This window comes from Salmo salar, chromosome 13, assembly GCF_965601325.2.
Source record: "Salmo salar chromosome 13, fSalSal1, whole genome shotgun sequence".
Classification (NCBI taxonomy): domain Eukaryota; kingdom Metazoa; phylum Chordata; class Actinopteri; order Salmoniformes; family Salmonidae; genus Salmo; species Salmo salar.
Genome location: NC_138303.1, coordinates 78,945,855 through 78,969,850, shown reverse-complemented (window position 1 = coordinate 78,969,850; position 23,996 = coordinate 78,945,855). Strand labels below are relative to the sequence as shown.

General features: G+C 43.4%; 1 protein-coding gene across 1 annotated transcript in view; it reads right to left on the bottom strand.

Annotated features, from left to right (window-relative positions):
* Window positions 1–23,996, bottom strand: part of LOC106567995 (polypeptide N-acetylgalactosaminyltransferase 10) — a 141,842-nt gene that overhangs the window by 69,945 nt on the left and 47,901 nt on the right. The window contains exon 4 of the mRNA XM_014137962.3: window positions 12,642–12,808. Coding sequence (XP_013993437.1) covers window positions 12,642–12,808 — 167 coding nt within the window. The remainder of the gene's footprint in view (window positions 1–12,641; window positions 12,809–23,996) is intronic.

The following is a 23,996-nucleotide window of genomic DNA, read 5'->3' as shown; positions in this document are numbered from 1 at the left end:
GCATGACACAGGGCTGATGGTAGCACTCACCTTGTCTTCTCCGGACAAGCTTTTGTCCGGATGCTCCAAACAACCGGAAAGGGGATTCAGAGAAAATGACTTTACCCCAGTCCTCAGCAGTCCAATCCCTGTACCTTCTGCAGAATACCAGTCTGACCCTGATGTTTTTCCTGGAGAGACGTGGCTTCTTTGCTGCCCTCCTCCAAAAGTCTTCACCTCACTGTGCATGCAGATGCACTCACACCTGCCTGCTGCCATTCCTGATTAAGCTCTGTACTGGTGGTGCCCTGATCCCGCAGCTGAAGCAACTTTAAGAGACAGTCCTGATGCTTGCTGGACTTTCCTGGGCACCCTGAAGCCTTCTTCACAACAATTGAACCGCTCTCCTTGAAGTTCTTGATCCGATAAACGGTTGATTTAAGTGCAATCTTACTGGCAGCAATATCCTTGCCTGTGAAGCCCTTTTTGTGCAAAGCAATGATGACGGCACGTGTTTCCTTGCAGGTAACCATGGTTGACAGAGGAACAACAATGATTCCAAGCACCACCCTCGTTTGGAAACTTCGTCTGTTATTCGAACTCAATCAGCATGACAGCGTGATCTCCAGCCTTGTCCTCGTCAATACTCACACCTGTGTTAACGAGAGAATCACTGACATGATGTCAGCTGGTCCATTGTGGCAGAGCTGAAATGCAGTGGAAATGTTTTTGGGTGATTCAGTTAATTTGCATGGCAAACGGACTTTGCAATTCATCTGATCAATCTTCATAACATTCTGGAGTGTATGCAAATTGCCATCATACAAACTGAGGCAGCAGACTATGAAAATGTATATTTGTGTCTGTTGTCCCTTGTGTCTGTGCTCGTGTAGAATACTGGTTGAGGGGTGTAGATTACGTAGTTAATTATTCCTTGCCCACAAACATTCAACCACCCATGAGAGATGATTGCAATACAGTCTGCTTTCTCTATGATTTGCATCACCTTCACTTGAACTCTGTTGAACTCTGCATCCAGCAAATGAGTAGATAAAGCATGTCTGGTTGGAGGGGTGTATGCTGGGCGAAGAAATCAGAAATCTCTTTCAATACACATTTCCTGTGAGCATCAGAGGTGAACCTGTTGCATACACAGACATTCATCAGCATTTCTCTGACTACGTTCCTCCATTGAGTCAAAAAAACTTCTGATTCCAGGAGGACCATGAGCTGTTGCTATCAATAAGGTGTGATTCATCATTTTCACCGTGAATAGAAGTAGCGGGATTTCTGTTAGAGGTTGCTTGTTGTGAGAGCTGAGAGAACTTTATGCACTTGGCCAGATGATTCTGCATCGGTTGCATTCTTCACATATGATTTGGCACAGTATTTTGAAATATACACAGCTTTTCCTTGTATATTAGCTGCAGTGAAATGTCTCCACACATCAGATAGTGCCCATGGCATTTTCCTGTAAAGAGTAGGGGGGAAAAAAAGAGTAAATAAATAAATAAATAATACAATTCCATGTACAGATAAATAGTTAAGTAGTTAAATTAAACTCCTTTGTAAGATAAATATTTGAAAATTAAACATGGAAACAGTTAGCAGGCTCAAGCAAGCTAAACCCCACATAGTAGCAAAAACTAACTAGCAGAAATTGTTAACAAGTTAAAAATGATTGAAACACACTTTGCAGTAGGCTACTATTTCCTAGTTAACAAAAAATCATGTCATAAAATACACTGCTCAAAAAAATAAAGGGAACACTTAGACAACACATCCTAGATCTGAATGAAAGAAATAATCTTATTAAATACTTTTTTCTTTACATAGTTGAATGTGCTGACAACAAAATCACAAAAATAATCAATGGAAATCCAATTTATCAACCTATGGAGGTCTGGATTTGGAGTCACACTCAAAATTAAAGTGGAAAACCACACTACAGGCTGATCCAACTTTGATGTAATGTCTTTAAAACAAGTCAAAATGAGGCTCAGTAGTGTGTGTGGCCTCCACGTGCCTGTATGACCTCCCTACAATGCCTGGGCATGCTCCTGATGAGGTGGCGGATGGTCTCCTGAGGGATCTCCTCCCAGACCTGGACTAAAGCATCTGCCAACTCCTGGACAGTCTGTGGTGCAACGTGGCGTTGGTGGATGGAGCGAGACATGATGTCCCAGATGTGCTCAATTGGATTCAGGTCTGGGGAATGGGCTTGCTTGAGCCTGCTAACTGTTTCCATGTTTAATTTTCAAATATTTATCTTACAAAGGAGTTTAATTTAACTACTTAACTATTTATCTGTACATGGAATTGTATTATTTATTTACTCTTTTTTCCCCCCTACTCTTTACAGGAAAACGCCATGGGCACTATCTGATGTGTGGAGACATTTCACTGCAGCTAATGTACAAGGAAAAGCTGTGTATATTTCAAAATACTGTGCCAAATCATATGTGAAGAATGCAACAACGATGCAGAATCATCTGGCCAAGTACATAAAGTTCCCTCAGCTCTCACAACAAGCAACCTCTAACAGAAATCCCGCTACTTCTATTCACGGTGAAAATGATGAATCAGACACCTTATTGATAGCAACAGCTCATGGTCCTCCTGGAATCAGTCCATAGCATCAATCCCTTCCTCTTGCAGGAACTGCTGACACACTCCAGCCACATGAGGTCTAGCATTGTCTTGCATTAGGAGGAACCCAGGGCCAACCGCACCAGCATATGGTCTCACAAGGGGTCTGAGGATCTCATCTCGGTACCTAATGGCAGTCAGGCTACCTCTGGCGAGCACATGGAGGTGCGGCCCCCCAAAGAAATGCCACCCCACACCATGACTGACTCACCGCCAAACCGGTCATGCTGGAGGATGTTGCAGGCAGCAGAACGTTCTCCACGGCATCTCCAGACTCTGTCACGTCTGTCACATGTGCTCAGTGTGAACCTGCTTTCATCTGTGAAGAGCACAGGGCACCAGTGGCGAATTTGCCAATCTTGGTGTTCTCTGGCAAATGCCAAACGTCCTGCACGGTGTTGGGCTGTAAGCACAACCCCCATCTGTGGACGTCGGGCCCTCATACCACCCTCATGGAGTCTGTTTCTGACCGTTTGAGCAGACACATGCACATTTGTGGCCTGCTGGAGGTCATTTTGCAGGGCTCTGGCAGTGTTCCTCCTGCTCCTCCTTGCACAAAGGCGGAGGTAGCAGTCCTGCTGCTGTGTTGTTGCCCTCCTACGGCCCCCTCCACGTCTCCTGATGTACTGGCTTATCTCCTGGTAGCGCCTCCATGCTCTGGACACTACGCTGACAGACACAGCAAACCTTCTTGCCACAGCTCGCATTGATGTGCCATCCTGGATGAGCTGCACTACCTGAGCCACTTGTGTGGGTTGTAGACTCCGTCTCATGCTACCACTAGAGTGAAAGCACCGCCAGCATTCAAAAGTGACCAAAACATCAGCCAAGAAGCATAGGAACTGAGAAGTGGTCTGTGGTCTCCACCTGCAGAACCACTCCTTTATTGGGGGTGTCTTGCTTATTGCCTATAATTTCCACCTGTTGTCTATTCCATTTGCACAACAGCATGTGAAATTTATTGTCAATCAGTGTTGCTTCCTAAGTGGACAGTTTGATTTCACAGAAGTGTGATTGACTTGGAGTTACATTGTGTTGTTTAAGTGTTCCCTTTATTTTTTTGAGCAGTGTATATTCAACCCACCCAGTATTGTAATCAAAACTTACCAGAAAGGATGTAGTCCTTGGCTCAGACAGTGTAGTAGTGTGGGCTCAATAGCATCTCATTAGTGTGCAAGATCTTGAGAATCAGCTGTACATGTGATGGAGTGCACTGCACATGTGATGGAAGAATGCACTGTGCATGCAGAGTGTTGCAATTCCAATGAATTGGGGATAGTTTAACCAAAATATGCCACAAGACCTAGAATTGCCTTGCGTATCCCACAAAAAAAGGTTCACCGTTATGAGCTAACTTTTTTGATGAATTTAAGCAAAATTCCCCAAATTCCAGGGCTTAATTTCCCCTGGGTAAGTTTCCAACCCTAGGTGCATCCTGTTTCCATTGATCATCTTTGAGCTGTTTCTAAAACTTGATTGAAGTCCACCAGGGGTAAATTCAATTGATTGGACATGATTTGGAAAGGCACACACCTGGTCTTTTTAAGGTCCCAAAGTTGACAGTGCATGTCAGAGCAAAAAGCCAAGCCATGAGGTCGAAGGAATTGTCCGTAGAGCTCTGAGAATGGTACCAAAAAATGTCTGCAGCATTGAAGGTCCCCAAGAACACAGTGGCCTCCATCATTCTTAAAATGGAATTAGTTTGGAACCACCAAGACTCTTCCTAGAGCTTGGTCAGGGAGGTGACCAAGAACCCAATGGTCACTCTGACAGAGCTCCAGAGTTCCTTTGTGGAGATGGATGTCCTTCTGGAAGGTTCTCCCATCTCTGCAGCACTCCACCAATCAGGGCTTTGTGGCCAGACGGATGCCAATCCTCAGTAAAAAGGCACATGACCCCCGGCTTGGAGTTTGCCAAAAAGGCACCTAAAGGACTCTAACCATGAGAAACAAGATTTTCTGGTCTGATGAAACCAAGATCGAACACTTTGGCCTGAAAGCCAATTGTCATGTCTGGAGGAAACCAGGCACCATCCCTACGGTGAAGCACGGTGGTGGCAGCATCATGCTGTGGGGTTGTTTTTCAGTGGCAGGGACTGGGAGACTAGTCAGGATCGAGGGAAAGATGAACGGAGCGAAGTACAGAGAGATCCTTGATGAACATCTGCTACAGAGTGCTCAGGACCTCAGACTGGGGTGATGGTTCACCTTCCAACATGACAACGACCCTAAGCACACACCCCAAAACAACACAGGAGTGGCTTCGGGACAGTTATGACAATAATTTGTTCTTAACTGACTTGCCTAGTTAAATAAAGGTTAAAAAATGAATTCAAAAAGTAATTGAATGTCCTTGAGTGGCCCAGCCAGAGCCCGAACCTGATCGAACATCTCTGGAGAGACCTGAAAATAGCTGTGCAGCGACGCTCCCCATCCAACCTGAGAGCTTGAGAGGATCTGCAGAAAAGAATGGAAGAAACTCCCCAAATACAGTTGTGCCAAGCTTGTAGCGTCATACCCAAGAAGTTGAGGCTGTGATCGCTGCTAAACGTGCATCAACAAAAGTACTGTGTAAAGGGTCTGAATACTTACGTGAATGTGATATTTCCATATTTTATTTTAATACATTTGCACAAATTTCTAAAAACCTGTTTTTGCTTTGTCATTATTGGATATTGTGTGTAGATTGAAGAACAATAACAATTTAATCAATTTTAGAATAAGGCTATAAAGTAACACAATGTGGAAAAAGCCAAGTGTCTGAATATTTTCTGAATGCACTGTAAATGTACCGCAAAGGCAACAATTGGCATATGAGTAAAAACAGGCAGCTTAAAAGCATCCAAAGTTGACCTGGCTTTGTCTGACAATGTGCGTAATTTGGCTTCTGACGATAATTGCTTTAGTGCACCGCATATTTTAATGCTGGTTTGAGGCCCCATCTGACGGCCTGTCATCTGTCCCTGATTGCACAGTCTGTCTGAGCGCAGACTTTTCTAAAAAGAGAGACTCAAACTGGAGCTGATGAGCCCAGGGTGATTCTCATGTTCTCTGAGACAGTCTTAAAAGAGACAACACCCCACCTGAAAACCAGTGTAATGGGAGAGAAATTGGAGAGATTAAGAACATGCTGAATGCAATAGGAAAATGAGTCTGGATGTAAAGTACTCTGCATGCGTCTTCTGAGATGATGATGAACCAAGGGGAACTATCTGTGTTCCTACAGCAGGCACAATAAGTAGATGTACCGGCCTCTTACACAAAAGGAAAAAACAGATAAACCATAAATAATGAATAGCTCAGTTGGTAGAGCATGGTGTTTGCAACACCAGGGTTGTGGGTTTGATTCCCACGGGGGGCCAGCACAGAAAAATAATGTATGAAATGAAATGTATGCATTCACTACTGTAAGTCGCTCTGGATAAGGGCGTCTGCTAAATGACTAAAATGTAAATGTAATGTAAATGTTGATTATAGCAACTTGCTGATTTGTACCTTGGAGGCCCATGGTTCAAGTGACGAGTATGTACCAGTGATGAGAACCATTCAACACTGGTCTGACCAATCGGAAGCCACGCTCCAAGATTGTTTTGATCACGCGGACTGGAATATGTAAAAAAAAATTTTTTTAAAAACCTACCCTAACCAGAAACTGTGGCTGATGGCGGCATTTGCGAAAAACTGAAAGTGCGATCCACCGCATTTAAGCATGGAAAGAGGTCTGGTGATATGGCTGAATATAAACAGTGTAGTTATTCCCTCCGCAAGGCAATCCAACAAGCAAAATGCCAGTACAGGGACAAGGTGGAGTCGCAATTCAACACCTCAGACACGAGACGGATGTGGCAGGGTCCACAGGAAATCACGGACTACAAAAACAGCCACGTCACGGATACCGATGTCACGCTTCCAGACAAACTAAATACATTCTTTGCCCGCTTTGAGAATAATACAGTGCAACCGTCGCGGCTCGCTAACAAAGACACAGGCCCCCCCTCTCCTTCTCAGTGGCTGACGTGAGTAAAACCCTCACAAGGCTGCTGGCCAAGACAGCATCCATAGCCACGTCCTCAGAGCATGCGCAGACCAGCTAGCTGGTGTGTTTACGGGCATATTTAATTGCTCCCTATCCCAGTCTGTTGTTGTCCCCATATGCTTCAAGATGGCTACCATTGTTCCTGTACCCAAGAAGGCAAAGATAACTGAACTACATGACTACCGCCCCGTAGCACTTAATTCTGTCATCATGAAGTGCTATGAGAGACTAGTCAAGGATCATATCACCGCCTCCTTACCGGCCACCCGAGACCCACTTCATACCGCCCCAACAGGTCCACAGATGACACAATCGTCATGGCACTGCACACTGCCCTATCCCATCTGGACAAAAAGAAACCTATGTAAGAATGCTGTTCATTAACTACAGCTCAGCATTCAACACCATAGTAACCTCCAAGCTCATCATCAAGCTGGAGGCCCTGGGTCTCAACCCCTCCCTGTGCAACTGGGTCCTGGACTTTGACGGGCTACCACCAGGTGGAAGGTAGGAAACAACATCTTCACTTCAATGACCCGCAACACTGGGGTCCCACAAGGGTGTGTGCTTAGCCCTCTCCTGTACTCCCTGTTCACCCATGACTGCATGGCCATGCACACCTCCAACTCAATCATCAAGTTTGCAGACGACAACAGTGGTGGGCTTGATCACCAACAACAACGAGAGAGCCTATAGGGAGGAGATGAGTGCACTCGGAGTGTGGTGTCAGGAAAACAACCTCTCACTCAAAGTCAACAAAACAAAAGGAGATGATCGTGTACTTCAGGAAACAGCAGAGAGAGCACCCCCCTATCCACATCGAAGGGTCAGTAATGGAGAAGGTGGGAAGTGTTATGTTCCTGGGCGTACACATCACAGACAAACTGAAATGGTCTACCCACACAGACAGTGTGGTGAAGAAGGTGCAACAGCGCCTCTTCAACCTCAGGAGGCTGAAGAAACTTGGCTTGTCACCCAAAATCCTGACAAACCTTTTACAGATGCACAATCGAGAGCATCCTGTCGGGCTGTATCACAGCCTGGTACGGCAACTGCACCGCCCTCAACCGCAAAGCTCTCCAGAGGGTGGTGCGGTCTGCACAACACATCACCGTGGGCAAACTACCTGCCATCCATGACACCTACACCACCCGATGTCACAGGAAGGCCAAAAAGATCAAGGACAACAACCAACCAAGCCACTGCCTGTTCACACTGCTATCATCCAGAAGGAGAGGTCAGTAGAGGTGCATCAAAGCTGGGACCGAGAGATTGAGAAACAGCCATCTCAAGGCCATCAGACTGCTAAACAGCAATCACTAACTCAGAGGCTGCTGCCCACATTGAGACCCAATCACTAGTCACTAAACAATGCCACTCTAAATAATGCCACTTTAATAATGTGTACATATCTTACATTACTCATATCACATGTATATACTGTATTTTATACCATCTACTGCACCTTGCCTATGCTGCTCGACCATCGCTCATCCATATATTTATATGTACATATTCTCATCCACCCCTTTAGATTTGTGTATTAGGTACCATACTTTCCGGACTATTAAGCACACCTGAATATAAGCTGCACCCACTGAATTAGTTTTATTTAAATATTTTGAACATAAATAAGCCGCAGGTGCCTACCGGTACATTGAAACAAATGAACTTTACACAGGCTTTAACAAAACATGGCTCGGAACAAAAATAAATAGGCTTTAACGAAACACGGCTTGTAACAAAAATAAATAGGCTTTAATGAAACACGGCTTGTAACAATTTTTTTTTATTTTTAATTAGCAGTAAGCTTTAGTTGTCTTTTTGCACTGAGTCAATTCCTCACGCTGCCGTTTCCAAAGTCTTATCATCGACTCATTAAGACCAAGCTCCCGTGCAGCAGCTCTATTTCCTTTTCCAACAGCCAGATCAATCGCCTTCAACTTGAAAGCTGCATCATATGCATTTCTCCGTGTCTTTGCCATGATGAGGGTGACAAAATGACTACCGTAATCAGAATGATGGGAAGTTTGAGAGCGCTCGATTTAATCTAAACAGTAAACAAAAAAGTTGTTTGACCTTAACCTGTTCGGCAATTTCATTGGTCTAATGAAAGCTTCATGCCGCCAAAAAACTGAGCACGTCACAGAATGTTTTTTTGGAGAAAAAAAAACATTTAAAGCGGGAAAAATCCATATATTAGCCGCGTCATTGTTTAACCCGCGAGGTTCAAAGCCTGGTAAAAAAGTTGCGGCTTATAGTCCGGAATTTACGGTAGTTGTTGGGGAATTGTTAGATTATTTGTTAGATATTACTGCACTGTTGGAACTAGAAGCACAAGCATTTCGCTACACTTGCATTAACATCTACTAACCATGTGTATGTGACCAATAAAATTTGATGTTGTTCAAAAACCTCTTCATTTGAACCACTCAGACAAATACTGTACATCAATTCCATATGCACCTACCGTGCATTGACGAATAATTTGGTATTGCAAATGTAATGTGAAAATGTAATGAATCATGATGAATCCTGTGATCCTACATTTTCTTAAATTCAATGAAAGACAGATGGTTTATTCGGTCTGGAACATGAAGAGCAGAACATATACATTGCATCCCTTATTCATGAGTTAATGCTTTCTGCACTATGCTCAAAATGAAGATGTGATGTGGCAAGGGAAACGGTTCGATACTGAAAACATACGCTGAATGGAAGTTCTACTGAAAAGTCCAACAACAAAAGACTGACTTTGCAGTGACTTAAATGAAGTGGTAGAGAAAAGTTTGGTTGAATAATACAAAAATGAAGCTCACAGGTAACAAGACAAATGATCAAACATGGCTTATGATACAAAAGCCTGGAAACGTTTTGCAGATGACGCAGCAGTTTGTTGTGTACTGATATGTACACTAGGGCATAATTACCATAGCTACCGGGAGGTTAGTTAATGATTACAAACACCTACCTACCATGTGTTTCATCAATAGTAGTACATTGTTTTCCATATCTCCTATGACCAGCAGAAGCCAATTGTAACCAAACCATTCATTTTTATTTATTTAACTAGTCAAGTCAGTTAAAGAACAAATTCTTATTTACAATGATGGCCAAACCCTTACCCGGACGACGCTGGGTCAATTGTGCGCTGCCCTATGGGACTCCCAATCACAGCTGGTTCTAATACAGCCTGGAATCGAACCAGGGTCTGTAGTGACGCCTATAGCACTGAGATGCAGTGCCTAAGACGGCTGCGCCACTCCGGAGCCCCAATGTGCATTCATCCAAATAATATAATCTGCATTACCACAGGCTACCTAGCTACCACAGAAGATATAAAAGTAGGAAAGGCTAATCACCGCCAAATAACAAATTAGGTGGTTTCACTTGGTGGTGGGAGGAGGCGTATAAAGAATGCTGTGGCCTCACTGCTGCAAATGAGTCACCCAGGGCTGGCACAGGACCTGGATTGATTATAGCCCAAAGTTTTTTTTTCTTAAAGAGGACCGAATAGCAATCAGACCCTGGACAGCATTAGCATAATCATTTGTTCATTTTCCCTAAGCAAATATGACTCGTCCACAGCTCTGTGTCAGAAGGAGCTATACAGTACGGTGTGCGTGATTCAGCAGCACTGTAGGCTCTATGCAACCCCACGCTAAAGTCTGTAGTATGTGACCTATAGCATTTACAGTCTTTGTACATTGCACTGCAGTGTGTAGATCACATGATGGCCTGACATATTCTGCACCCCTATAACTAAAACATTATTAATATTCTCGCTTCTATTTAGCCAGAATGCATTATTAAATATTCTGGGAGAAAGTGTGGGCAAGAATGTATACACCTCCGATTCATTATGTAAGAGTTCAGAGTCGTGCATTGACTCCATAGTTCAAACTGATTAAACCGTGTTTGGGAACACAAACCCACAGAGACTGTAGGATTCTTCTTAAACAGGCCTACTCAAACACTAGTCTTCAATGTCCAGTCAGCAGCACTGCTGGTTTTAATCCTTCCACATCTAACCAGCAGCTGATTCAGTCCTGACAACAGGTGATTTTCCCCCTCACTGACAAAGTCAAGATCTGTATAAGATTTCCAGTAATTTGTGGCCTGTGTGGTCCAGCGGTTAGAGCCACTAACTGACCCCGGCACACGTTTAATATGTCAGAGTCGGCATGGGTTTGAATCCTCCTCCTACCTTTCCAATCTTTTCTCAACTGTCTCTATACCCACCCACATTAAAAAGTTTGGGGTCACTTAGAAATTTGAAAGAAAAAAGTTTTTTTTGTCCATTAAAATAACATCAAATTGATCAGAAACACAGTGTAGACCGTGTTAATGTTGTAAATGACTATTGTAGCTGGAAATGGCTGATTTATAATGGAATATCTACATAGGCGTACAGAGGCCCATTATCAGAAAACATCACTCCTGTGTTCCAATGGCACGTTGTGTTAGCTAATCCAAGTTTATCATTTTAAAAAGTCTAATTGATCACTAGAAAACCCTTCTGTAATTATGTTAGCACAGCTTAAAACTGCTGTTCTGATTAAAGAAGCAATAAACTGGCCTTCTTTAGACTAGTTGAGTATCTGGACCATCAGCATTTATGTGTTCGATTACAGGCTCAAAATGGCCAGAAACAAATAACTTACTTCTGAAACTCGTCACTCTATTATTGTTCTGAGAAATGAAGGCCATTCCATGCGAGAAATTGCCAAGAAACTGAAGATCTGTGTACTACTCCCTTCACAGAACAGCGCAAACTGGCTCTAACCAGAATAGAAAGAGTGGGAGGCCCCGGTGCACAACTGAGCAAGAGGACAAGTACATTAGTGTCTCATTTGAGAAATAGACGGCTCACAAGTCCTCAACTGGCAGCTTCATTAAATAATACCCGCAAAACACCAGTCTCAACATCACCAGTGAAGAGGCAACGCCAGGATGCTGGCCTCTAGGCAGAGTTCCTCTGTCCAAAATCTGTGTTCCTTTACCCATCTTAATTTGTTATTTTTATTGGCAACTCTGCCTAGAAGGCCAGCATCCCGGAGTCGCCTCTTCACTGTTGACGTTGAGACTGGTGTTTTGCGGGTACTACTTAATGAAGCTGAGGACTTGTGCTGATGCTCCAGATACTCAACTAGTCTAAAGAAGGCCAGTTTATTGCTTCTTTAATCAGGACAACTGTTTTCAGCTGTGCTAACAATTGCAAAATGATTTTCTAATGATCAATTAGCCTTTGAAAATGATCAACTTGGATTAGCTAACACGTGCCATTGGAACACAGGAGTGATGGTTGCTGATAATGGGCCTCTGTATGCCTACGTTGATATTCTATTGTAGCCGTTTCCAGCTACAATAGTCATTTACAACATTAACAATGTCTACACTGTATTTCTGATCAATTTGATGTTATTTTAAAAATGGACAAAAACAAAAAAAATCTTTCCAAAACAAGGATATTTCTAAGTGACCCCAAACTTTTGAACGGTGACACACACAGTAATTTCAATGAATGCAGTAAAGGTTTTGAAGAACATGACTTACACAAACTCAAAAGGACCAGTGACTTGTCCAACTTCATGCCATGTCTTTGCGCCTAACTTAAAGGCACTGAACAATTAATTCCTTATGAGGTGACGGAGATGGAAAACACATCCATCAATGAGGTTGGGGTGGCGGTGGAGCTAATTAAAGATTAATTAAACACTGCTTGGTGAAGGCTGGGCTGAGAGGTGCTGAGAAGAGAAGAGCTCAGCTGCTGAAGGAGGCTCTAGAGCTGCAGTCTTCGTCTAGGCCTTGTTAATAAATGACTGCGGGACAACCCTCAGCAAACATGCTGGTAAACAAATGAGTCACTTATACACTGAGGGAACACTGTGTGTGTGTGTGTGTGTGTGTGTGTGTGTGTGTGTGTGTGTGTGTGTGTGTGTGTGTGTGTGTGTGTATCCATGCATGTCTCAGTGTACCTTTGTCGCTGAAGTCGTCCACCAGTATGACCTCTGCAATGAGCTCAGGCGGGGACCGGTTGAGCACGCTGTGTACAGTCCTGAGCAGGGATGACCAGCCCTCGTTGTGGAATGGTATGATGATGCTGGTGTTGGGCAACTTCTCCGCATACAGCTTCTGTTTACAGCTAAACACACAAACAAGCAACTAAACAAATAAGACAACAAACAGCAATTACCAAAAAGTGAAGAGAGAGACTACAGTGCAGAGCTGGTGTTCATAGTTTCTCAAGATTATTATTGCTGATCTAGGATTAAATCGAAGTTTATTTGTTGCGTACACAGATATGCAGATGTTATCACAGATGCAGCGAAATGCTTGTGATTCCAGCTCCAAAAGCGCAGTAACACCCAGCAATACATACAATTTATTTATTTACATCCTATATCAGAACGAGCAATGTTATTAAATAAATAAATACTGGTGTATAGACATATGAATAGAAAAGGTCTGTACAGCAGTAGTTATATAGGATGAGTAGGACTAGAATACAGTATATCAAATCAAAGTTTGTCATGTGCACTGAATTCAACAGGTGTAGACGTTACAGTGAAATGCTTACTTACAGGCTCTAACCAATAGTGCAAAAAAGGTATTAGGTGAACAATAGGTAATAAGTAAAGAAATAAAACAACAGTAAAAAGATAGGCTATATACAGTAGCGAGGCTATAAAAGTAGCGAGGGTACATACAGACACCGTTTAGTCGGGCTGATTGAGGAGTTTGTACATGTAGATATGGTTAAAGTGACTACGCATATATGATGAACAGAAAGTAGCGGTAGCGTAAAAGAGGGGTTTGGCGGGTAGCGGGACACAATGCAGCTAGCCCGGTTAGCCAACGTGCGGGAACACTGGTTGGTCGGCCCATTTGAGGTAGTATGTACATGAATGTATAGTTAAAGTGACTATGCATATATGATAAATAGAGAGTAGTAGCAGAGTAAAAAGAGGGGTTTACAATGCAAATAGTCCAGGTAGCCATTTGATTACCTGTTCAGGAGTCTTATGGCTTGGGGGTAAAAACTGTTGAGAAGCATTTCTGTCCTAGACTTGTCACTCCGGTACCGCTTGCCATGCGGCAGTAGAGAGAACAGTCTATGACTGGGGTCTTTGACAATTTTTAGGGCCTTCCTCTGACACCGCCTGGTGTAGAGGTCCTGAATGGCAGGCAGCTTAGCCCCAGTGATGTACTGGGCCATACGCACTACCCTCTGTAGTGCCTTGCAGTCGGAGCCCGAGCAATTGCCGTACCTGGCAGTGATGCAACCAGTCAGGATGCTCTCGATGTTGCAGCTGTAGAACCTTTTAAGGATCTCAGGACCCGTGCCAAATCTTTTTAGTTTCCTGAGGGGAAATAGGCTTTGTTGTGCCCGGACCATTCTAGTTTGTTGTTGAGGAATTTGAAGCTCTCAACCTGCTCCTCTACAGCCCCGTCGATGAGAATGGGGGCATGCTCGGTCCTCCTTATCCTGTAGTCCACAATCATCTTTGTCTTGGTTACGTTGAGGGATAGGTTGTTATTCTGGCACCACCCGGCCAGGTCCTTGACCTCCTCCCTATAGGCTGTCTCGTCGTTGATCAGGCCTACCACTGTTGTGTCGTCTACAAACTTGGTGTTGGAGTCGTGCCTGGCCATGCAGTTGTGGGTGAAGAGGGAGTACAGGACAGGACTGAGCACGCACCCCTGTGGATCTCCAGCGTTGAGGATCAGCGTGGCAGATGTGTTGCTACCTACCCTTACCACCTGGGGGCGGCCCGTCAGGAAGTCCAGGATCCAGTTGCAGAGCGAGGCGTTTAGTCCCAGGATCCTTAGCTTAGTGATGAGCTTTGAGGCTACTATGGTGTTGAAAGCTGAGCTGTAGTCAATGAATAGCATTCTCACATAAGTGTTCCTTTTGTCCAGGTGGGAAAGGGTAGTGTGGAGTGCAATAGAGATTGCGTCATCTGTGGATCTGTTTGGGCAGTATGCAAATTGGAGTGGGTCTAGGATTTCTGGGATAATGGTGTTGATGTGAGCCATTACCAACCTTTCAAAGCACTTCATGGCTATGGACGTGAGTGCTACGGGTCGGTAGTCATTTAGGCAGGTTGCCTTAGTGTTCTTGGGCACAGGGACTATGGTGGTCTGCTTGAAACATGTTGGTGTTACAGACTCAATCAGGGACATGTTGAAAATGTCAGTGAAGACACCTGCCAGTTGGTCAGCACATGCCCGGAGCACACGTCTGGCCCCGCAGCCTTGTGTATGTTGACCTGTTTAAAGGTATTACTCACGTCGGCTACGGAGAGTGTGCCCACACAGTCATCCGGAACAGCTGATGCTCTCATGCATGTCTCAGTGTTGCTTGCCTCAAAGCGAGCATAGAAGTGATTTAGCTCGTCTGGTAGGCTCGTGTCACTGGGCAGCTCGCGGCTGTGCTTCCCTTTGTAGTCTGTAATAGTTTGCAAGCCCTGCCACATAAGACGAGCATCGGAGCTGGTGTAGTATGATTCAATCTTAGCCCTGAATTGATGCATTGCCTGTTTGATGGTTCGTCGCAGGGCATAGCAGGATTTCTTGTAAGCTTCCGGGTTAGAGTCCCGCACCTTGAAAGCGGCAGCTCTACCCTTTAGCTCAATGCGAATGTTGCCTGTAATCCATGGCTTCTGGTTGAGGTATGTACGTACAGTCACTGTGGGGACGACGTCCTCGATGCACTTATTGATAATGCCAGTGACTGATGTGGTGTACTCCTCAATGCCATTGGAAGAATCCCGGCACAATTGGTTGGGCACCCGTAAAACTCCTGCCATTTCTTCCGGCGCCATTTTATATATACATATAAAGTTTGTAAAACCATTCATGCAACATTATTAAAATGTGACCAGTGTTCAATGACTATGTACATAAGGCAGCAGAATTTAAGGTGCAGGGTCGAGTACCAGGTGGTAGCCGGCTAGTAACAGTGACTAAGGTTCAGGGCAGGGTACTGGGGGTACAAGGGGTGACTGTTTAACATTGATGGCCTGGAGATAAACAGTTTTGGTCCCAACGCTGAGGCACCTGTACCGTCTTTGCCTTCTAGATGGTAGCGGGGTAAACAGGCCATGGCTCGGATGGTTGAGGTCCTTGATGATCTTCTTGGCCTTCCTGTGACACCATGTGCTGTAGATGTCCTTGAGGTCCTTGCAGCCCCCGGTGATGCACTGGGCTGACTGTACCAACCTCTGGAGAGCCCTGTGGTTACGGACGTTGCAATTGCCGTACCAGGCATTGATACAGCCCGACAGGATGCGCTCAGTGGTGCATCTGTAGAAGTCAGAGGGTCTTAGGGGCCTAGCAGAATTTCTTCAGCCTCCTGAGATTGAAGAGGTGCGTTTGGGTCTTCTTCGCCACACTGTCTGAAGGGACCATTTCAGGTGATCAGTGATGTGCACGCCGAGGAACCCTCTCCACTGCGGCCCAGTCAATGTGGATGGGGGCGTGCTCTCTCCTGAGGTCCACAATTAGCTCCTTCGTTTTGTTGAGGGAGAGGTTATTTTTCTGGCACCACTCAGTTAGGGCTCTCACCTCCTCCCTGTAGGCTCATCGTTGTTGGTAATCAGGCCTACCACGATTGTGTCGTCAGAAAACTTGACGATTTACTCGGAGACGGGCGTGAACAGGGAATACAGGATGAGGCTGAGCATGTGTTGTTGCAAACCTTCACAACTTGGGGGTCAGCCAGTCAGGAAGTCCAGGACCCGGTTGCACAGGGATGGGTTCACACCCAGGGCCCCGAGTTCGAAGGGCACTATAGTAAATGGTGTTAAAGGCTGATCTGTAGTCAATGAACAGCATTCTGACATAGGTATTTCTCGTCCAGGTAGTATAGGGCAGTGTGCAGTGCTATGGCAATTGCATCATTCGTGGATCTGTTGGGGCGGTATGCGAATAGAAGTGGGTCTCGGGTGTCGAGTAATGTGGATGTGATATGGTCCTTAACCATCCTCTCAAATCACTTCATGATGACAAAAGTGAGTGCTATGGGGCGAGTCATTAACCTGTTAGGGCTAGGGGGCAGTATTTGCACGGCTGGATAAAAAAAATGTACCCGATTTAATCTGGTTACTAATCCTACCCAGTAACTAGAATATGCATATACTTATTATATATGGATAGAAAACACTCTAAAGTTTCTAAAACTGTTTGAATGGTGTCTGTGAGTATAACAGAACTCATTTGGCAGGCAAAACCCTGAGACATTTTCTGACAGGAAGTGGATACCTGATGTGTTGTATTACCTTTAAACCTATCCCATTGAAAAACACAGGGGCTGAGGAATATTTTGGCACTTCCTATTGCTTCCACTAGATGTCACCAGCCTTTACAAAGTGTTTTGAGTCTTCTGGAGGGAGATCTGACCGAACAAGAGCCATGGAACGATGATGGCCCATTAGACACCTGGCGCGCGAGTTCATGTTGGGTACCCTCGTTCCAATACGTTATAAAAGAGTATGCATTCGTCCACCTTGAATATTATTCATGTTCTGGTTAAAAAAGGCCCTAATGATTTATGCTATACAACGTTTGACATGTTTGAACGAACGTAAATATATTTTTTCCCCTCGTTCATGACGAGAAGTCCGGCTGGCTTAGATCATGTGCTAACAAGACGGAGATTTTTGGACATAAATGATGAGCTTTTTTGAACAAAACTACATTCGTTATGGACCTGTGATACCTGGAAGTGACATCTGATGAAGAGAATCAAAGGTAATGGATTATTTACATAGTATTTTCGATTTTAGATCTCCCCAACATGACGTCTAGTCTGTATCGCAACGCGTATTTTTCTGGGCGCAGTGCTCAGATTATTGCAAAGTGTGATTTCCCAGTAAGGTTATTTTTAAATCTGGCAAGTTGATTGCGTTCAAGAGATGTAAATCTATAATTCTTTAAATGACAATATAATATTTTACCAATGTTTTCTAATTTTAATTATTTAATTTGTGGTGTTGACTTGACTGCCGGTTATTGGAGGGAAACGATTTCCTCAACATCAATGCCATAGTAAAACGCTGTTTTTGGATATAAATATGAACTTGATAGAACTAAAAATGCATGCATTGTCTAACATAATGTTCTAGGAGTGTCATCTGATGGAGATTGTAAAAGGTTAGTGCATCATTTTAGCTGGTTTTATGGTTTTGGTGACCCTGTCTTTGAATTGACAAAACATTACACACAACTCTTGTAAATGTACTGTCCTAACATACTCTAAATTTATGCTTTCGCCGTAAAACCTTTTTGAAATCGTAAAACGTGGTTAGATTAAGGAGATGTTTATCTTTCAAAGGGTGTAAAATAGTTGTATGTTTGAAAAATTTGAATTTTGACATTTATTTGGATTCAAATTTGCCGCTCTTGAAATGCACCTGCTGTTGATGGAGTGCACCACGGGGGGGACGCTAGCGTCCCACCTAGCCCATAGAGGTCAAGTTACCATTGCTTTCTTTGGTACAGGAACAATGGTGGAAATCTTGAAGCAAGTGGGGACAACAGACTGGGATATGGAGAGATTGATTATGTAGGTAAACACTCCAGCCAGCTGGTCTGCACATGCTCTGAGGACGTGGCTTGGGATGCCGTCTGGGCCAGGAGCCTTGCGATGGTTAACATGCTTAAATGACATCCCTCACGTCGGCCATGGAGAACGAGAGCACACAGTTCCTGGTGAGCGTCAGGGGCCTGTGTCGGCGGCTTGATGTTGTTCTCCATGAAGCAGGCGTAAAATACGTTTATACCTTTTTCAGTAGGGAGGCGTCTGTGTCCACAACATGGCTGGCTTTATAATCCGTGATTGTCTGGAGTCCCTGCCACATAATATCTCGTATCCGAGCCGTTGAATTTCGACTCCACTTTGTCCCTGTATTGTTGTTTTGCCTCCGATTGCATTACAAAAGTAAGGCATAGCTGGTCTGTTTGTACACATCCATGTTCCTAATGGTTCGCACTTTCAGTTTTGCGCGAATGCTGCCATCTATCCACAGCTTTTGGTTTGGATAAGTTCTAAATAATCACTGTGGGACCATCTTCTATGCACTTCCTTATGAACCCAGTCAATGAGTCCGAGTTTGTCGATTCTATTCTCAGAGGCAACCCAGAACATTTCCCAGTCCAATTGATCAGACCAACATTGAACAGTCCTTACCACGGGTGATTCCCGTTTTAACCTGTTGGGGCTAGGGGGCAGTATTTTCACGGCCGGATTAAAAACTTCCGCAATTTGAACAGGTTACTACTCTGGCCCAGAAACTAGAATATGCATATTATTAGTAGATTTGGATAGAAAACACTGAAGTTTCCAAAACTGTTTGAATGGTGTCTGTGAGTATAACAGAACTCATATGGCAGGCAAAAACCTGAGAAAAAGTCAAGCAGGAAGTTGAAAATCTGAGGTTGTAGTTTTTTCAAGTGATTGCCTTAACTGTATACAGTGACTTAGGGTTCATTTTGCACTTCCTAAAGCTTCCACTAGATGTCAACAGTCTTTAGAACGGTGTTTGAAGAATCTATGGTGAATTTGATGGGAATTACAGCACAAGAAAGTAGGTGTCCCATTATAAGTCATGGGCTCAGTCATGCGCAATGACTTGGGAGCGAGCTGAGTTCATATTCACTCCTAAAGAGAACAGATAGGTTCAGTTGGAATTGTATTCAAGATATGATAAAACCAACCTAAAGATTGATTCTATACATCGTTTGACATGTTTCTACAAACTGTAGTATAACTTTGACTTACTTTTCGTCTGGACTAAGTAAGCATGCGCGTTGTGGATTTGGATAGTGAACCTAACGCGCGAACAAAATTGATTATTTGGACATAAATATTAACTTTATCGAACATTTATTGTGGAGCTGGGGTTCCTGGGAGTGTCTTCTGATGAAGATAATCAAAGGTAAGTGAATATTTATAATTTCTTAGTTTTATTGACTTCAAGATGGCTGGTTTCTGTTTGCTTGTTATTGGTGTCTTCTGGGCTGTACTCAGATTATTGCAAATTGTGCTTTCGCAGTGAACCTTTTTTTAAATCTGACAAGGCGGTTCACATTTAGGAGAAGTGTATTTATAATTCTGTGCATAACACTTCTATATTGATCAAAGTTTATGATGAGTATTTCTGTAATATGTGTGCTCATTCTGCTCATTCACCGGAGGTTTGGAGGTAAAACATTTCTCAACATTACGCGCCAATGTAAAATGCTGTGTTTGGATATAGATATGAACTTTATCGAGCAAAACATACATGTATTGTGTAACAATGTCCTAGGAGTGTCATCTGATGAAGATGGTCAAAGGTTAGTGCATAATTTTAGCTAAATTTCTGGTATTTGTGACGCCTGTCCATGCTAGGAAAATGGCTGTGTGGTTTTTCTTGTGTTGGAACTGTCCTAACAATCAAATTTTATGCTTTCGCCGTAAAGCCTTTTTGAAATCGGACAATGTGGTTGGATTAACGAGAGTCTTATCTTTAAAATGGTGTAAAATAGTTGATTGTTTGAGAAAATGGAATTATGAGATTTTAGCTGTTTTGAATTTGGCGCTCTGATTTTCCACTGGCTGATGTCAAAATCAATCCCGTTAACTTCTATGGGCACCTAGTCAACAGCCAGTGGAATCTCGTGGGGCGAAATTCAAATACCTAAAAAATGCTATAACTTCAATTTCACAAACATATGACTATTTTACACCATTTTAAAGACAAGACTCTCGTTAACCTGTTAGGGCTAGGGGGCAGTATTGACACGGCTGGATAAAAAAACATACCCGATTTAATCTGGTTACCACTCCTACCCAGTAACTAGAATATGCATATACTTATTACATATGGATAGAAAACACCCTAAAGTTTCTAAAACTGTTTGAATGGTGTCTGTGAGTATAACAGAACTCAAATGGCAGGTCAAAACCTGAGAGATTCCTTTACAGGAAGTGGCCTGTCTGACCATTTCTTGAACTTCTTTGCCATCTCTATCTTTTACTAAGGATCTCTGCTCTAACGTGACACTTCCTACGTCGTCCATAGGCGCTCAGAGCCCGGGAAAAAACAGAATGTCGTCATCCCAGCCCCAGGCTGAAACACATTATCGCCTTTCTCAAGTGGCCGATCAAGGGACTCTGGGCTTAGGCGCGTGACCCGACCGCCCCCGCCTTTGTGATTTTTTCCTCTGTTTGCCGAAAAGGAGATTCCCTGTCGGAATATTATCGCTTTTCTACGAGAAAAATGGCATAAAAATGGATTTTAAACAGCGCTTGACATGCTTCGAAGTACGGTAATGGAATATTTAGATTTTTTTTTGTCACGAATTGCGCCATGCGCACGACCCTTATTTACCATTTCGGGTAGTGTCTGGAACGCACGAACAAAACGCCGCTATTCGGATATAACGATGGATTATTTTGGACCAAACCAACATTTGTTATTGAAGTAGCAGTCCTGGGAGTGCATTCTGACGAAGACAACAAAAGGTAATCAAACTTTTATAATAGTAAATATGATTATGGTGAGTGCTAAACTTGCCGGGTGTCTAAATAGCTAGCCCGTGATGCCTGGGCTATGTACTTAGAATATTGCAAAATGTGCTTTCACCAAAAAGCTATTTTAAAATCGGACATATCGAGTGCATAGAGGAGGTCTGTATCTATAATTCTTAAAATAATTGTTATGCTTTTTGTGAACGTTTATCGTGAGTAATTTAGTAAAATGTTAGCGAATTCCCCGGAAGTTTGCGGGGGGTATGCTAGTTCTGAACGTCACATGCTAATGTAAAAAGCTGGTTTTTGATATAAATATGAACTTGATTGAACAAAACATGCATGTATTGTATAACATAATGTCCTAGGGTTGTCATCTGATGAAGATCATCAAAGGTGAGTGCTGCATTTAGCTGTCTTCTGGGTTTTGGTGACATTATATGCTAGCTTGAAAAATGGGAGTCTGGCTTGGTACTCTGCTGACATAATCTAATGTTTTGCTTTCGTTGTAAAGCCTTTTTGAAATCGGACAGTGTGGTTAGATTAACGAGAGTCTTGTCTTTAAATGGCTGTAAAATAGTCATATGTTTGAGAAATTGAAGTAATAGGATTTTTAAGGTTTTGAAAATCGCGCCACAGGCTTCAAGTGGCTGTTACGTAGGTGGGACGAATTCGTCCCGCCTAGCCCATAGAGGTTAATCTAACCACATTGTCCGATTTCAAAAAGGCTTTACAGCGAAAGCAAAACATTAGATTATGTCAGGAGAGTACCCTGCCAAAAATAATCACACAGCCATTTTCAAAGCAAGCATATATGTCACAAAAACCCAAACCACAGCTAAATGCAGCACTAACCTTTGATGATCTTCATCAGATGAGACTCCTAGGACATTATGTTATACAATACATGCATGTTTTGTTCAATCAAGTTCATATTTATCTCAAAAAACAGCTTTTTACTTTAGCACGTGATGTTCAGAACTAGCATACCCACCGCAAACTTCCGGAGAATTTACTAAATTACTCACGATAAACGTTCACAAAAAAACAATTATTTTAAGAATTATAGATACAGAACTCCTTTATGCAATCGCTATGTCAGATTTTAAAATAGTTTTTCGGCGAAAGCACATTTTGCAATATTCTGAGTACATAGCCCGGCCATCATGGCTAGCTAATTTGACACCCACCAAGATTGGCTTCACCAAACTCAGAATTACTATAAGAAAGATTGGATTACCTTTGCTGTTCTTCGTCAGAATGCACTCCCAGGACTTCTACTTCAACAACAAATGTTGTTTTGGTTCCAAATAATCCATAGTTATATTCAAATAGCTCCGTTTTGTTCGTGCGTTCAGGTCACTATCCGAAGGGTGACGCACGAGCGCATTTCGTGACATATTTCAAAATATTCCATTACCGTAGTTAGAAGCATGTCAAACGCTGTTTAAAATCTATTTTTATGCGATTTTTCTTGTAAAATAGTAATAATATTCCAACCGGGCAACGTTGTATTCATTCAAAGGCTGAAAGAAAAAAATGGAGTAGTCTCGTGAACGCGCATCTCAGTCTCACTGTCCCCAGGCTGACCACTCTCAAACTCTCCTGCTGTTCTTCGCCCAGAGACAGCAGACACCCCATTCCACTTTCTGGCGGCTTTAGAGAGCCAATGGAAGCCTTAGAAAATGTCACGTTACAGCACAGATGCTGTATTTTCGATAGAGATGCAACAGAAGGACAACAAATTGTCAGACAGGGCACTTCCTGTATGGAATCTTCTCAGGTTTTGGCCTGCCATATGAGTTCTGTTATACTCACAGACACCATTCAAAATGTTTTAGAAACGTTAGCGTGTTTTCTATCCAAATCTACTAATTATATGCATATTCTCGTTTCTGGGCAAGAGTAGTAACCAGTTTAAATCGGGTACGTTTTTTTATCCGGCCATGCAAATACTGCCCCCTAGCCCCAACAGGTTAACGGGATAAGAACGGGAAGGGAATGGGGAGGATAAGAATGGAGGTGTGATCTGATTTGCCAAAGGGAGGGCGGGGAGGGCCATGTAGCCACCCCGGAAGAGAGAGTAGCAATGATCCAGGGCCTGTGATGTGTGTGTAGCACAAGAGATGTGTTGACAGAATTTCGGTAGATTTGCTTTAATAAAATCCCCAGCTACAATAAATGCGGCCTCAGAATACACGGTTTAGAGTTTGCCCATAGTCCAGTGTAGTTCCTTGAGACCTGTCGGTGTGTCAGTTTAGGGGGGGTAATGTACACAGCAGTGATGATGACGGAAGACAATTCTCGATAGTTAAGTTGGTCGGCATTTGATGGTGAGGTATGCCAGATCGGGAGAACAAAAGGACTTGAGTTCCTGTACTTTAACACAAACCCACCATGAGTTGTTAATCATGAAACAAACCCCTCCACCTTTCTTTTTCCAGGAGATTTCGTTCTTCCTGAACACGCGATGGACGGAGAACCCATCTGGCTAAATGGACGGGGATAATACATTTCGGAGAAGGCCATGACAGCGTAAAACAGAGTGTTACGTCAGCGAGTAATGGTATATACGCCGCCTGAGTCTGACTAGGGCCCCACTTCTTCCTCTTCTCCGGCATCTGCGTTTTAGTGCAGATGAATAGTGCTGTAGTGGGAAGTTAAAACAAAAGGATCCAGGTCAAGAAAGTCTAATTTCTGGTGAGTGATCGCCAATTTAATATCCAAGTTATTTTCGGCTGTAGATAAGTTTCAGTTTTTACGTTTGGTGAGGCTATCTTCAGGCCTGCTTGAGGATCTGAGGGCCTCAGAAACT